Source organism: Leucoraja erinacea, chromosome 11, assembly GCF_028641065.1.
Source record: "Leucoraja erinacea ecotype New England chromosome 11, Leri_hhj_1, whole genome shotgun sequence".
NCBI lineage: Eukaryota > Metazoa > Chordata > Chondrichthyes > Rajiformes > Rajidae > Leucoraja > Leucoraja erinaceus.
The window spans coordinates 4,162,040-4,177,371 of record NC_073387.1 but is presented as its reverse complement, the minus strand read 5'-3'; the positions used below and the strand labels follow the sequence as shown (position 1 = coordinate 4,177,371).

General features: G+C 46.6%; 1 protein-coding gene across 5 annotated transcripts in view; it reads right to left on the bottom strand.

The window, feature by feature from the left end:
- Nucleotides 1-15,332, bottom strand: part of LOC129701422 (serine/threonine-protein phosphatase 2A 55 kDa regulatory subunit B beta isoform) — a 565,371-nt gene that overhangs the window by 250,134 nt on the left and 299,905 nt on the right. The window contains exon 1 of one of the 5 annotated variants that reach the window (XM_055642584.1): nucleotides 6,601-7,238. The exons of 3 other annotated variants lie outside the window; for them this stretch is intronic. In XM_055642584.1, coding sequence (XP_055498559.1) covers nucleotides 6,601-6,670 — 70 coding nt within the window. In that variant the 5' untranslated portion in view covers nucleotides 6,671-7,238. Of the gene's footprint in view, nucleotides 1-6,031; nucleotides 6,581-6,600; nucleotides 7,239-15,332 lie in introns of those variants that run through there. One more of the 5 variants, XM_055642588.1, reaches the window with a different exon arrangement.

Here is a 15,332-nt window from a genome sequence, read left to right as displayed (position 1 = left end):
ACCTCAGTCCCGTTTATATGGATGGGGGTATGTCTGCCCCCTCTGTTCTTCCTTAAGTCAACAATAATTTCCTTCGTCTTCTTGGAGTTGAGGACGAGGTTATTGTTGGCACACCAGGCTGCCAGGTGCTGGACCTCATCCCTGTAGGCTGACTCGTCGTTGTCACTGATCAGCCCTACCACCGTGGTGTCGTCGGCAAACTTAATGATGGCGTTGGATCCATTCTTAGGGATGCAGGCATGGGTGAAGAGGGAGTAGCGGAGAGGGCTGAGCACACAGCCCTGTGGCACGCATGTGTTCAGTGTTATAGTGGAGGTGGTGAGGTTGTTGACCCTAACAGACTGCGGTCTGTTGGTGAGGAAATCCAGTGTCCAATTGCAGAGGGAACATTACAGCTTTCAGAATGTTAAATTTCTAAAGTTTAGAAGATGTTAGAGGACATTCTTTAAGAATTTGGACCACCAACTAAAATCAATAAATAAATTCCATTTATTTTCCTTTATTGGGCTTGGGGTTTTTGCCTCTTCGAGGAGTGTATCATCCAACAACCCACCTGCCCGCTTGGTCACATCAAGTGCCTCCTACACCAATTGTGACTCACATATCGGTCTCAAATGTCACCTCCGGATGCTCTAAGTCAGAGCAGAAACACATCATCCTCAATCTGGAGGGACTGTCTAACAATGTTCTGCAAAGATCCCAAATAAACACACTGTATCCACACTCAAAGGTGTAGGTGGACAGTGTCGCTGCGTTCATTAGCTCTGCATTTCAACATTTCTCATTGTTGCTTGGTTTTGCTAGGGCTTTTAAACCCTTCTCCTGAGTCTCCAGTCTCTGGCCTGTGCTCACGATTTCATTATTTGCTACTCACACGGAAATGCACTTTTAAGTTAGAAAAAGGTGGACGTGTGTCAGTCAGCACTGGTGCAATGTCCTTCCTCTCAAGAGACATGATTGCCTTACTCTCTTAGCTGCATGGTCTAATGCAAAGAAAGGCTGGCACAGAACCAGTTCACTTTAGAATGGATATGGGCACAGGACACTAAACTGCCCAATGTGGCAATGCTTGGAATCGGATGGTTAGTACCCTGTATTTAGATTTGAAATGTTCACGTTCATAAGTGATAGGAGCAGAATTAGGCCCATCGTCTAATCCGCCATTCAATCATGGCTGATCAAACACTCCCTCTCAATCCTATCCTCCTGCCTTCTCCCCATAACCCCTGACACTCATACTAATCAAGAATCTATCTATCACTGCCTTATAAATATCCATTGACTTGGACATCACAGCCTTCTGTTGCAATGAATTCCACAGATTCACCACCCTCTGACTAAAGAAATTCCTCCTCATCTCTTTCACTATTCGGTAAGTTTCAATGAGGTTCCCCGTCATCCACCAGCGAGCGCAGGCCCAGCACCATTCCATTATTTATTGGATATATTGTATGCACAATGACAGAGACTCAGGAACTTTAATTTGCACCTTAACTGCAGGATGCCCAGTTTGGCAATGGTCAAACCTGAATCTTAATGGGAAAACTGAAAACATCTCGCTTCCTGGGGTAGATATGAGTCATGGACAGTATAATTTGTAATCTCTTAAATATAAGTTTTAAGAAACTGTCAAGTCTATCATAAGACACAAATTGGTGGAAAAGTGTATTTTTCCCATTCATTCACAGGAATACACATGGAATTACTATAATTCCATGGAATTCCAACACATTTAGCCAAGAACTGTTTGAGTTTGTGGTGTACAACAAGCTACATTAAAGAGAGAACTGTTCAGCTACCGAGCAGAAAATACTCTTTATTTTCTTCTTCCCAAATCCTCTTCCTCCTTAGCATCTGTCACATCCGTGCACACCCCCTCCAGAGAAAACCCCTCACCCCCTCCTGCTGCAAACATCTTGCTAGGCTAATCGCCAAGTAACCCTCGACTCAATTAATACACACAAAAAATAAACTCTGTAGCACCGTGGCAAAGCTGAAGACATTTGTTGTGAAACCCTGCTGGAGGCTGCCGGGAAGCATCGCTTCCTCATGTAGCAAGTGTCACAGCATGATCTCCATCAGATCTCGAAGCAGCATCTTGAAAGGGGCCATCCCTCAGGGAGGCTTGTACCAGTTTGATGTCAAAACCAATTTCGAAAAGAATCAGAACAATAGCCTCAATTTAATCTATCTCCTAGCATTTTTCCCAGTGTTTCTCATGACAGATCAAGCTGTATACTGTTTAGAAAGTATACATTGCACCCTGAAATGGCTTCTATTATTATTTTAAAGCTATTAAACTGATCACTGAGTGAGATCAGCTCAATTTATTTCAGATTAAAATGCTTGGTTAAATAAAGGGAGACAGTTTCCAATGACAGCTGGATTGGCAGTTGGAGAACACAGATTTCAAGTGTTTGGTGAGTGAAGCAACAAGATGATGAAGGTGCTGATTACTCAGCAAGTTGCTCTGATCTAGAATTCACTCCCTGATAGAGGACTGGAAACAGGCTCGATAACCTTTTAAAATGGATGTGAATAAGTATTTGAAAGGGAAAAGATGTGTTGGGCTCTGGGGAAAGAACTGTGGACTGGGACTAAATGGACAGCTCTTTCAAAGCACTGACACAGGTACAATGGGTCTTCTTTGCTCTTCCAATCTAGTATGAGCAGTGTCAGTCCAGGATTACAAATGTTTTCATGCCTGCCATCAATAAGAATTGTTCAACTGAGCAAATTAGTACATTGCAAGTTTTAAATGAACTCCGTAAAAGGGAGGGTTTGTGGAAATGTAATGTTTCAGTTAGGATTTTACTCTATATTTTCAAGAGCAGGGAGAGACGTAACATGTGATGCCATTTGGGTATAATTTAAAAGAATAACCAAAAACAAAAATCCCAATATAATAATGTTGGAACTGTTTCAAAGTGCATTTCAAAATCCATGGTTTCTTCTAAAAATAAGAGAAAACAAACAGAAATAATTAAGGAAGCACAGTAGTTTGATGGATAATGCTCATATTTACTGCCAGCTCTGAAGGCAAATAATTAACCACCACAGAGAGATGGCAGAAAATTTACATATTGAATTAGTGGCTTTACAATAAACATTTTTCCTCTACTGGTAACAAGTATAAATAAACAAGCCAACATCATATTGCATTGAAATATTGCCACAACAGCTGCCTGCACTCCATTTCCAAACATCCAGCTCCACTGTCACTTACTCAATCCTTCCATCCTCCTGCTTCCAATTGGATCCTCAAACAGTATTTTCCACACCACCAAATGTTATAGATCCAATAAAAAAATGTCCAAAGTGTAAATGAAAACTAAGCATACATTTTTACAGGCCCTCTGATCTGATATCTGGCTGTCACACGAGCATTGATTCCAGGAGATTCCAAGTCAACCCCCAAGAATTGATGACTTAATGCATGAGCTATGAAAGGGCAGAACTGTTGCATTTTAGTTCATGACCACCAGAACACATTTTAGAAAAATTGTAATGTTGCAGAAATTATTATAAGGAAAAATGTAGTTTCGTCCTAGAAGTCCAAACGAATAGCTCCAACATTTAACGTCCTTATGTTTTACAGCGAATATGCGACTTGAGAAATACAGTGGTTTTACTTTCACATCCTCTATTGACGTAGGAGAGAAGCGACGCATCGAGCCCACGCTGGCTCTCGCAGCGAACCTCACAGTGGCCAATTAACCAACCCACCCGCAACCAAAGACGCGAGGAAGAGTAAATGGCTGCTGGAAAATATTCCTCAGCGTACTAGCACATAACAAGCAAAGGGAAACAAAGGGGAATTGTGTGCACAAAAGTATAGCTGGGCTCCAAGGAAATAAGTAAATACGATGCAGGGAAATAAGGAAAGGAGTGTGGGACTGAACAGACTACTGGCCTACAGCGTGAGCCAAATGACTTCCCAAACATGTAATCAGCGCCCAACACAGGCGACTATTTGCATGCTAGCCACAGAAGCAGATCTGCATACTCGTATTACAATCGCTCCACACTCTGAAATCTCTATTCCTACAGCAACATGTCTTATTTAATTATTCCCTTATCATGTGAATGGCTAGATTGTAATCATGTATTGTCTTTCTGCTGACTGGCAACAAAGGCTTTTCACTGTACCTCGGTACACGTGACGAATGTCAATGAAATAAACGAAAAACTAATTGATGGAGTTCTTAGACGTTGCTAATGGGGTACTTAAGCCATACAAGTTTCCTACTACTAAGAGTGGCCCACCCCCATCCGATCTTAATATTCAGCCAGAAAGGCAGAGAAATCTTCACCTCCTTTGTACATACTAGCGGGGCACCATCTTTACCCTACATCAGAAATGACAATGATGCACCATTCAGCTGCAGGACCACTGGGCTATCAGTCTCCCCAAATAACGGGTCATTCATGGAGACCACTCCTCCCTCCATATTATTCCCAAGACGTTTTTAACCATCCAAAAGGAAAACAGACTCTGGCTACTCAGAAGTCTGAAGCAGGGTCTCGACCCGAATCGCCACCCCCTCCTTCTCTCCAGAGATGCTGCCTGACCCGCTGAGTTACTCCAGCATTCTGTGTCCACCTCTGGCTACTCAGAGATCCTCCACCCTCTCAAAGCAGTGACGGAGCCGGAGACCCACACAGTAGAGCTCACACCCTGCCGATCCTCTGGAATTATCTCGGTAACATGTCTTTTTTTTCACATTCTCGCGCAATGGGTATCATGCAGAGACTGCCAGCCAACATTAGCTAACGTTCCCGACCTCATTTTGACAACAATGAACTTTTCAGAATGTTGCTGTTTTAATGATGTGTTCACAAAATGGGTGGTCAAGCTTACAGACTTAGAACAATGTCAATTTCTAACACCGTATTATGCAGTTTAACAGCAGTGGCGCGCTTGGCACTATTCCTCACGTACATAGGAGTCGTTATATAGATGTACCCCTGGCATCTTCAGCGAGTGTACCTTCCATCTTAAAAGGTCAGGGAATCACCGGCCAAGCTGACCATACTATCCATCTGATTCCATATTACTGATTGTATGCCGCGTTGTCACTTTCCGCTCAGCTAACAATGAACAATTCAACATTTCCTGATCACCAATCTGCTTTGATCTGTCATTTTCACACCTTCCCCTTCCATATCTCCAGACTCCCTCTCCCCTGACTGTCTGAAGAAGGGTCTCGACCCGAGACGTCACCCATTGCCTCCCTCCAGAGATGCTGCCTGTCCCGCTGAGTTACTCCAGCATTTTGTGTCTATCTTCACCATAATCTGACACGAACTGATACGGTTTGCTAACACTGCTATTGTGCCGACCGTCCAGATTTTTATTTGGGTATCTGCGAACAGTCGTACAAGGGGAATAACATCCCTGAGCGACGTTTCAACCCTTTGCAGTACATTCTAGCGCTTGAACGATGTAACGAGGGCTCAAGGCATTAGCACCAGAAGGCAATCGCACCCTCGACCACCCGGCTCACACACACACACACACACACACACACACACAGAGGGGTCACTGATGCAATCTGCAAACATTCATTTTCATTCCAGTCTATCTGGAGCCCTGGTTAAACTCAGCTGCAAATGTATTGACCAAATGGAAGACACGCCAAGCCCGCAGGAAAAAACCCCACTCCACTAGGTGTACGTGTAAGGGTTACAGTTTAAAAGATACAAGGCAAATAAAGTTTGAATATTAAATACAGTCAAGACCATCAGCTTGTAACCGCCCTCCGCCCAGGCATCGACCCATCTCTCGCGTTACGCTTCAATGCCAGCATCAGGTATTTCTAGCTAATAAAATGTAACGCCATATTTTACAATGCTAATATCTGCAAAGGTGTATCGCCTTTTTTTTGGTTTTAAGCTGCGTAATGGTGGCGAAGAGGCCACAGAGATTAGTAGCCACGGAATTGGGCGAAAGGCAGACTGGACAGAATGAGGAAACCGGCCGCAAGCGAGCGAGCGATTTACCGGCGGCATCGAGCGGTGCCCGCCTCACCTGTACAGTGGTTAGTCGGATCCATCGCCTTATATCGCAGCCGCTGTCTGTCTGCGCCCACTGTCACCGTGCAGCTAATGCAAGAACGTGGTTCTGTTCTCTCTCACAGGGTGTCAAAAACGAGGACATGTCAAGAATCCTCGCATTAAAAGCCGAGGCGTGAGTACAAATCTTCAGCCTCGGCGGCCCATTCCCGTCCTGCCCTCCACTCCACGCCAACAAATAAATTCACAATTTCCACTCAACGTCCAGCGTTGGTTTTACACATGAAAGAGTGGCCTCGATGAACGACTCCCGGGCCCTAATTCAACAGCACTGCCACATTAACAGAGCAAGCAACACTTGTCCATATCTTGCACTGAATTCCTACAGGCAGTGGGCAAGGCGGGCGGACATGGTGAAACACACGGCTGTCAGTTCCTAAACCAATTTCCCATTTCATTCCGCCACACAACTCAGCCTGGGCTACCGCTACTCAAATTGTCCGAAATACCAAATGACACGGCCGCAGGCAGCAAGACAGTACTAGCATTTGCATGCAGACAAATTAAGGAGGCCGGTTTAAATACCTTCAGTTGCATAGTTATGGTCGCGCAGAAAACTGCTGTTAATTTTGCGGGTGTCAATATCCTCCTCCATTTACAGCCGGGTAATTTGGGGAACTGGATATGAAGCAGACAAGTTTCCAGCATCCCATTGCTCTATGGTAACGGACTGGGGCGGCTGGTATAGCGCGACATGCTTCAAAGATGCTCAGCCGGTTCAAGCCTTCAGGAAAAATGGATAGTTCCTTCCGCAGTCTCAGCGGAGCTGCTAGCACGACATGCTTCTCGTGTGACCCGCTGCCTGTCCTTTTGTTTAATTGCTCATCTTAAAATAAAAGCTGCAAGAGCAGTTATCTTCTTTAAAATAAAAAATAAATGAGATTACAATTTTGAAAATGGTTCTTGTGCTGTTATAAAGTTGAATTCTGCCTTGGTCTCGGCCGGCCGCTCAACACGGACAGGTGAAGCAGCCAAACATCTTAGAGAGGATTTGAGGATTAAAATTCTGTGGTTACTTGAGGCAGAGAAAATGCGTCAACGCCGCGTGCGCTGCTCCTTCTCTCCAGAGTGCTGCATGAATCTGCTGCTGCCGCCGGAGCCGTATGCTGCATCGTGTAGCCCCTCCTCTACAGCTTGCCACTGTCCAACCGCATCAGCACCCCTCTCCCTCTCCTCTCCCCCTCTCCCTCTCCTCGCTCCCTCTCCTCTCCTCCTCTCCCTCTCTCCCTCTCCTTCTCTCCCTCTCCTCTCCTTCTCTCCCTCTCCTTCTCTCCTCCTCCTTCTCTCCTCTCTCTCTCTCTCCCTCTCCTTCTCTCCCTCTCCTTCTCTCCCTCTCCTTCTCTCCCTCTCCTTCTCTCCCTCTCCTTCTCTCCCTCTCCTTCTCTCCCTCTCCTTCTCTCCCTCTCCTTCTCTCCCTCTCCTTCTCTCCCTCTCCTACTTCCACCTCCCCCTCCCCCTCTCTCCCTCTCCTTCTCTCCCCCTCTCTCTCTTCCCTCTCTCTCCTCTCCTCTCCTCTCTTCCTCCTCCTCCTCTCTCTCCTCTCCGCTCCCTCTCCCCCCCTCTCCCTCTACTCCCTCTCCTCGCTCCTCCCCTCTCGCTCTCCTTCTCTCCTCCTCTCCCTCTCTACCCCTCTCCTCCTTCTCTCCTCGCTCCCTCTCCTCTCCCCCTCTCCTCCTCCCTCTCTCCCCCTCTCTCCCTCTCCCTCTCCTCCTCTCTCTCCTCTCTCTCCTTCTCCTTCTTCTCTCCCTCTCCTCGCCCTCTCCCTCTCTCCTCTCTCTCCTCTCCTCCCCCTCTCCTCGCTCCCTCTCCCTCTCCCTCTCCTCTCCTCTCCTCCCTCTACCCCTCTCCTCCTCTCTCACCTCTCCCCGCCCCCCCCTCTCCTTCTCCTCTCCTCTCCCACCTACCTCTCCCTCTCTCTCTCCCTCTCCCCTCCTCTCCTGTTTTCTCACGCACGGGTTCCATGCTGCGGTTCGGGGCGAGGGGGAGAAGCAATTCACAAGCAACACGACTGAAGGATTGCTAATTCCCCGCCATCGCTGCAGAACCCGCTGCCCTTTAAACCCTGGTGGTGAACGGCATTTTATTTTTTTAATAAAGCAGATCACTTTGTCAGGAGGATCGAGGAGCACAGGCGATGTTAATAACTGATTGCATCGGCTATGTTTGTATTACCTCAAGGACAGAAGATTAGGGGGTGATCTAACTGAGGTGTGTAAAACGATTAAAGGATTATAGAGTAGATGGAAACTATTTCCTCTTGGGGAAGACCAAGGGGTGTAATTTGAAGCGTGTAGGAAGGAACTGCAGGTGCTGGTTTACACCGAAGATAGACACAAACAGCTGGAGTAACTCAGCGGGGCAGGCAGCATCTCTGGAGAGAAGGAATCGGCGACGTTTGGGTGGAGACCCTTCTTCAGACTGAGAGTCAGGGGAGAGGGAGACTCAGAGATATGGAAGGGTAAGGTGTGAAAACGAGGCATCAAAAGAGATGGGGATCAAGAAAAATGTAGAATAGATAGATCATTGTTAGCTGGGAGAAGATGACAACGAAACAAACAGAGATTAAATGTAATTGGGGACAGTCAGACTAGCTGAAGAATGAAGATGGGGAGGGGGGTGAAGAGAGGGAAAACAAGGGTTACTTGAAGTTACAGAAGTCAATATTCATATCGCTGGGGTGCAAACTACCCAAGCAAAATATGAGGTGGACAAAAATGCTGGAGAAACTCAGCGGGTGAGGCAGCATCTATGGAGCGAAGGAATACAAGGTTAATTCCTGGGATGGCGGGACTGTCATATGCTGAGAGAATGGAGCAGCTGGGCTTGTACACTCTGGAGTTTAGAAGGATGAGAGGGTTTCTCATTGAAACATATAAGATCGTTAAGGGCTTGGACTCGCTAGAGGCAGGAAACATGTTCCCGATGTTGGGGGAGTCCAGAACCAGGTGCCACAGTTTAAGAATAAGGATTAAGCCATCAGAATGGAGACGAGGAAACACTTTTTCACACAGAGAGTGGTGAGTCTGTGGAATTCTTTGCCTCAGAGGGTGGTGGAGGCCGGTTCTCTGGATGCTTTCAAGAGAGAGCTAGATATGGCTCTTAAAAATAGCAGAGTCAGGGGATATGGGGAGAAGGCAGGAACGGGATACTGATTGGGGATGATCAGCCATGATCACATTGAATGGCGGTGCTGGCTCGAAAGGTCGAATGGCCTACTTCTGCACCTATTGTCTATTGAATAGGTGACGTTTTGGGTCGAGACCCTTCTTCAGACTGGTCGTGAGTTGCTGTTCTTCTACTTTGCGCTGGGCCTCACTCTGACTGTGCAGGAGGATTGGTGCTGTGCCCTTGCCTGGTGGTGCCAGGGAGTGTTAGCCTCACACGAGGTGATGAAAGTTTTCACCCTCGCCCCCAACATGCTATGGAGGTTCAGGGTCAATTGAAAAAAAAGTGTTGCATTACATTACGCGTAATAAACCTGACTGGATCAAGATCGGAGTTAAGGTGAAAACCGATCATGAACCCAGCGACCGAATAGCCACCTCTCCCCTCCAGTCTGCTGAGGAGCTTGGCTTGCCAAGTGTACCGGGAGGATGTTACATTTCTGAATAAATCAGAATGAAGTCAGAAGAAGGGTCTTGACCTATTCCTTTTTCTCCAGAGATGCTGTCTGACCCGCTGAGTTACTTCAGCTTTTTGTGTCTATCTTCACTTTAGAGTCCACTTTGAGAAAAAGGTAGAATAGTTACGCAGCTGTGCATGGGGTTTAATAAACTGAGCAGACATAACAACTATGAGAATTGACTCACCATTTAAAGCAAAACAGAAGGGGCAGACTAACGCAAAAGCCACATGGGAAAAGGACCACGTTCACCAAAACAATTAGGGAGATAAACAAGTGACTGGATGTATGGAATGGGAACAAGTTGACTCCATAAATAACTGGCAACCTTCCAGAATAAAAAGGGCATGATTAATAGAGGCCAGTGAAACTTAAAACCCACCAGGTCAAGGTGACTTTTGAGTAATTAATATCAAGGAAGTAATTAAAATGCACTGCATAGATTTACAGTAGCGAGACTCCTGACAGGCACCCGAAAAAGGGACCACATCACCCCGATCCTGGCCTCTCTCCACTGGCTCCCTGTGCGGTTCCGTATATATTTCAAGACCCTCCTCTATGTCTACAAAGCCCTCAATGGGCTTGCCCCCTCCTTCATTAAAAGTCTTCTCACCCACCACTCCACCTCCAGGTCCCTCAGATCATCTGAGTTGGGGCTGCTGAATATCCCGCGGTCTAGGCATAAGCTTAGGGGTGACCGTGCCTTTGCGGTTGCAGCTCCTAGACTGTGGAACAGCATCCCCTTTCCCATCAGAACTGCCCCCTCCATCGACTCCTTTAAGTGAAGACTAAAAACTTATCTATACTCCCAAGCCTTTCCTGACGTCCACTGAGCGAGGGCTATATGTATATATGTATGTAGTTTGTTTGTTTATACTATTCTTATAACAAATGTAAAGCACTTTGGCCAACGAGAGTTGTTTTTTAAATGTGCTATATAAATAAATGTGACTTGACTTGACTTGATAGAAACAGTCCACGTGGCTCAAATACTGAATGCCAGTGTTTATGCTCCACTCAACCTACCTCCATTCCTTATCCATTTAACTGCATTGGTCTAACCTTCTATACCTTCCCCCAGTACGTTTAAACACCTTCTCTTTTGAAGCATCCATGCATTTTATCTGCTCCTTGTGTAGGCAAGTCCATAGTTATCCATCCTTTTGGTAAAATCTTCCCCATGAGTTCCTCATTGGTTTTAGGACTAATTTAATTTTAGTTAAAGCTATTCGGTATAGGGATCCCTGGTAATGAAAATATATGTCTACCGAATCAGAGAGGATAGAATATAGAACAGTACAGCACAGGCCTTTTGGTCCACAATGTCTGTGCTAAACAAGATAAAGTAATCTCATCTGAGTACACGTGGTCCATATCCCACCTTTCCCTGCATGCACCTATCGAAAGGCCTTTGGATATCACTATCATATCTGCCTCCGCCACCACTCCTGGCAGCGCAGTCCAGGCACCCACCACCCTCTCTGTCAAAAAACTTGCCCTGCACATCATCTTTGCCCCTCTCCCCTTAAAACTACAGTATGCCCTCTTGTCTGATATTTTCATCTAAAGATTACTCTGTGGCAGATGCCGCATTTCTAGAAAAACTGGAATGAGGGAATGGAGTGAAAAGGAAACAGGGTAACAGAATCCCACTAGAAGCAAGCAGAGCAGATCAGAGAAGACAGTCAAAAGCCATAGGTAGATACAAATACAAATTTGGGGCAGCACAGTGGTGGATTTCCTGCCTTACAATGCCAGAAACCCGGGATCGATCCTGACCACGGGTGCTATCTGTACGTGTGGGTTTTCTCCGGGCACTCCGGTTTCCTCCCACACAACAAAGACATACAGGTCTGTAGGTTAATCGATAACATTATAACTTGTCCCTAGTGTGTGGTACGGTAGTACTAGTGTACGGGGTGGTCACTCGGTGGGACAAAGGGCCTGTTTCCGCGCTGTATCTCTAAAGTCTAAATAACCAAAGATATATCTGCTGGTTCTCTGGAAAGATGGTTCTCTGGATGCTTTCAAGAGAGAGATAGATAGGGCTCTTAAAAATAGCAGAGTCAGAGGATATGGGGAGAAGGCAGGAACGGGGTACTGATTGGGGATGGTCAGCCATGATCACATTGAATGGCGGTGCTGGCTCGAAGGGCCAAATGGCCTACTCCTGCACCTATTGTCTATTGTACTTCCAATATCATATGCAAGCATGAGAGATCTTACCAGTTTTATAAGCATGTGTAGATGCACCATCTATTGCTAGTCTAAGAATAGGCATATACCAGTAAATAAAGGAGAGGGAGATCTACTGTTTATATGCTGTATGTGGACATTAGAGATAATGGAAATAAGATACTGCACTGCTATCAATTTGGGAAGTAGAGATTGGGTTAATGGTGCCCAAAGAATAGTGAGGATTTGCCAAGTTAGGAAACCCGAAAGATTTGTTGGTGAATCTTATGCACTGCTTGCTCTTCATTGCTAGCAAGTCAAGAGAATCAGAAGAGCCAATGTACATGATTATTTTGTATTCACAACAAGCTGAACAGATACACTCAAAATAGATCTCATAGGCCCCTGGAGGACACTGCCAACCACAACAAGAATAACTTGCTTTGATGCATCACCTTTAATCCTGGGAATTGCCCCAAGTCACTTTACAGGGACATTAAGCGGTAACATTTGCTATGAGCCAAATAAAAAGATGTTAGAACTTTGTAAAAGGTGGAAGCGTTGAGCGGACTGTTTGTAGGTGGAACGACAGAAGAAGGTTCAGACTACATTCAGCGATGTGAAAGGGATCGGACTTGGAGGAGTGCAAGGATTCAGGAGATTGTAGTCTGGATGAAGATCTATGGACAATATGCTATCAAGCTACTTGGATAGGTACAAGGAGAGGAAAGGTTTAGAAGGATACAAATCTAAGTGGGACCTGTTGTGTCCCTGTTACAAGGGAGGCCTGGTCCTCCAAAGCAACCCGTTCCCCCAACGCAATATTCCACCACTCACCCATAGCCCTCAACTGTGCAGGCACGGCTCATTTCCCCTCATCCCCAGCACTCTCTCACCCTCCTCTTCACCCTCCCTCTTCTTTCTTCTCCCCCAATCCCTCCCTCCCTCTCCTTTCCCCTACCCTCAGTCACTCCCTCCCTCCCTCCCTCCATAACTCCTCTCCCCTCCCATCCCCCACTCATCACCTCCCCTATCCCCCCCACTATCCCTCCTCAGCTCCCCACTGCCCTCCTCTACATCTATTCCTCGCTCACTACCTCCCCCACTCCACCCTCCTCTCCCTCTATTCCCCTCCCTCCCCACTCTCCTCCTCACCTCCCCAATCCTTCCTTCACCTCTCCTATCCCCTACCCTCAGTCCTTCCCTCCCTCCATAACTCCTCTCGCCCTACTCCTCTCCTCTCATATCCCTCTATCCCCTCTCTTCTCCCACTCTCCCTCCTCATCTCCCCCACATTCCCCCTCCTTCTCCCTCCCTCCTCTCCCTCAATCCCCCCACTCTCCCTCCTCATCTCCCCCACTTTCCCCATCCCTCTCCCTCCCTCCTCTCCCTCAATCCCCCCACCCTCCATCCTCAGCCATTGGCGCTCTCAGAGCCAGACTCAGCGCCCAGGCCTCGGGGCCGCGCCAGCAGAGGCCACGCCGGCAGAGGCCGTGCTGACAGCGGTCGTGGCCAATCAAAGCGGTGATGGTGCAGGAAAGGGCGTCGCCGTCCCGGTGGTGACTGACAAGAGAGGAGACCAATCTGCGCATGAGTGGCTTTTAAGATTTTAAACCTTAATAACTTTTACAATATACCACCGATGGGAACAAAACTTGTTGCACTTGCAGCACAGGAGATTGGCGAGTAAGGTGGCAAAATATCGTAGCGCTATCGTGTACCATTTTTGCGCATAGGTAAAAAAAAAACGCACACCGGAAGATAACAAGATGAGAGTTTTTGTTATATAATATAGATAGATGGACCAAATATGGGCAAATGGGACTAGTTTAGATGGGGCATCTTGGTTGGGCCTGTTTCCATACAGTATGACTCCATGACTCTAAATTCTATTGTGACCTCGCAGATACATCTGCATAGAATTACAGAAGACGGTGCAGCCAAACTCGCAGATACATCCCTTTTACTGTGCTGTGTATGTTGACAGGAGTAAGCCTATGGCTATCTTTCCACACCAGCTAAACATGACCGTTGGATCTGTTTAGTTCACTGTAAGAAATAATATACCTCCTCTTTCCTGCAAGGCTCTGTCAAAGGAGTCCTACTCGATTAGCTCTCTGCATAAAGAGCAGCCAAAACTATTTATTTAATTTGCTGCACATAGGAAACATAAAGGAACAGACAAAGGGACAGGAATTACATTTGTCATTGTGTTCCTTCTTGTTTCCCAGGCTTGTTCTGGTTCTATGTTTGTTTTCATTGGGTTGTCAGTGTTGGGGGTAGGGACGCAAGTGTCAAGAGTTGGGAGGTTGGTGCTGGGCTCTGGGAGGTTGGTGCTGTGGTTTGCAATGATACTGAGGTTGGAACATCTGTGCTAGATGTTGACACTGGGCATTGAATGTACATGTAGGCTTAAGGGCCTGTCCCACGATCATACGACTCCATGCGGCAAGCGCGACCTAACGTGGTCACTTGAGCCGTACGGACTCGCGGGGCCGGTCCCACTTCGATCGCCGGAGCTGTATGGAGTTGTGCGGAGCTGGTCCCGACATCGTGCGCGGGGGGGCTCCGAAAAACTGACCGTGTTCAAAAAATCCGCCCGGCAACGGCCTGTCGGCCCGCAGCCGCCTCGACACCGTACGCAGCGCCTCGACGCCGTACATCACACGTGAACTTCCCGCGGACTTCGCTCAAACTTCATGTCACTCACTCGACCTCCGCGCGGCCCCCGCTTCTGGTTTGGTCACGCTCGCCGCATGCAGTCGCATGCTCGTGCGACAGCCCCTTTAGGTCGCACTTGCCGCATGCAGGTCGCATGCTCGTGGGACAGGCCCTTTAAAAGTTGCTGATATCAGGGGAATGAATGGGATCACCACCCAATACTGTGAAACTCTGCACTATCTGTAAAATAATGAACGATAATATATATTCATCAATCTAACCTAGAGCCACTTTATAATCTAATATTAAAAAAAACCTTGGTGAGACTGCATCTGGAGTACTGCTTACAGTTTTGGTCTCTTTATCTTAACAAGGATATACTAGGATTGTAGTAGGCAGTCTAGGATTGTATTCCTTGGAGCATTGGAGGATGAAAGGTGATCTTATGGATGTGTATAAGATCATGATGGGGAATAGACAGAAGAGATGCGCTATCTTTTACTCAAAGTAAGATCATAAGAACCAGGGGATGTAGGTTTAGGGTAATTGGGGAAGGATTAAATAGAAAACTGAGGGGCATTTTTTTCCACACAGAGAGGAAATAAGTTGCCACAGGAGATAGTTGAGGCAGAAAAAATAACAATATCTAAAAAACATTTGAGACACATCGATAATTCTAGATAACGATCTTCAAGATCTACGATATCACTTATTTTAGCTTCATCAGCAAACTTATGAAACATGCATTGTATCTTCTCATCCAAGTCACATTGACATGGATGACAAATAGGGGGCCTAT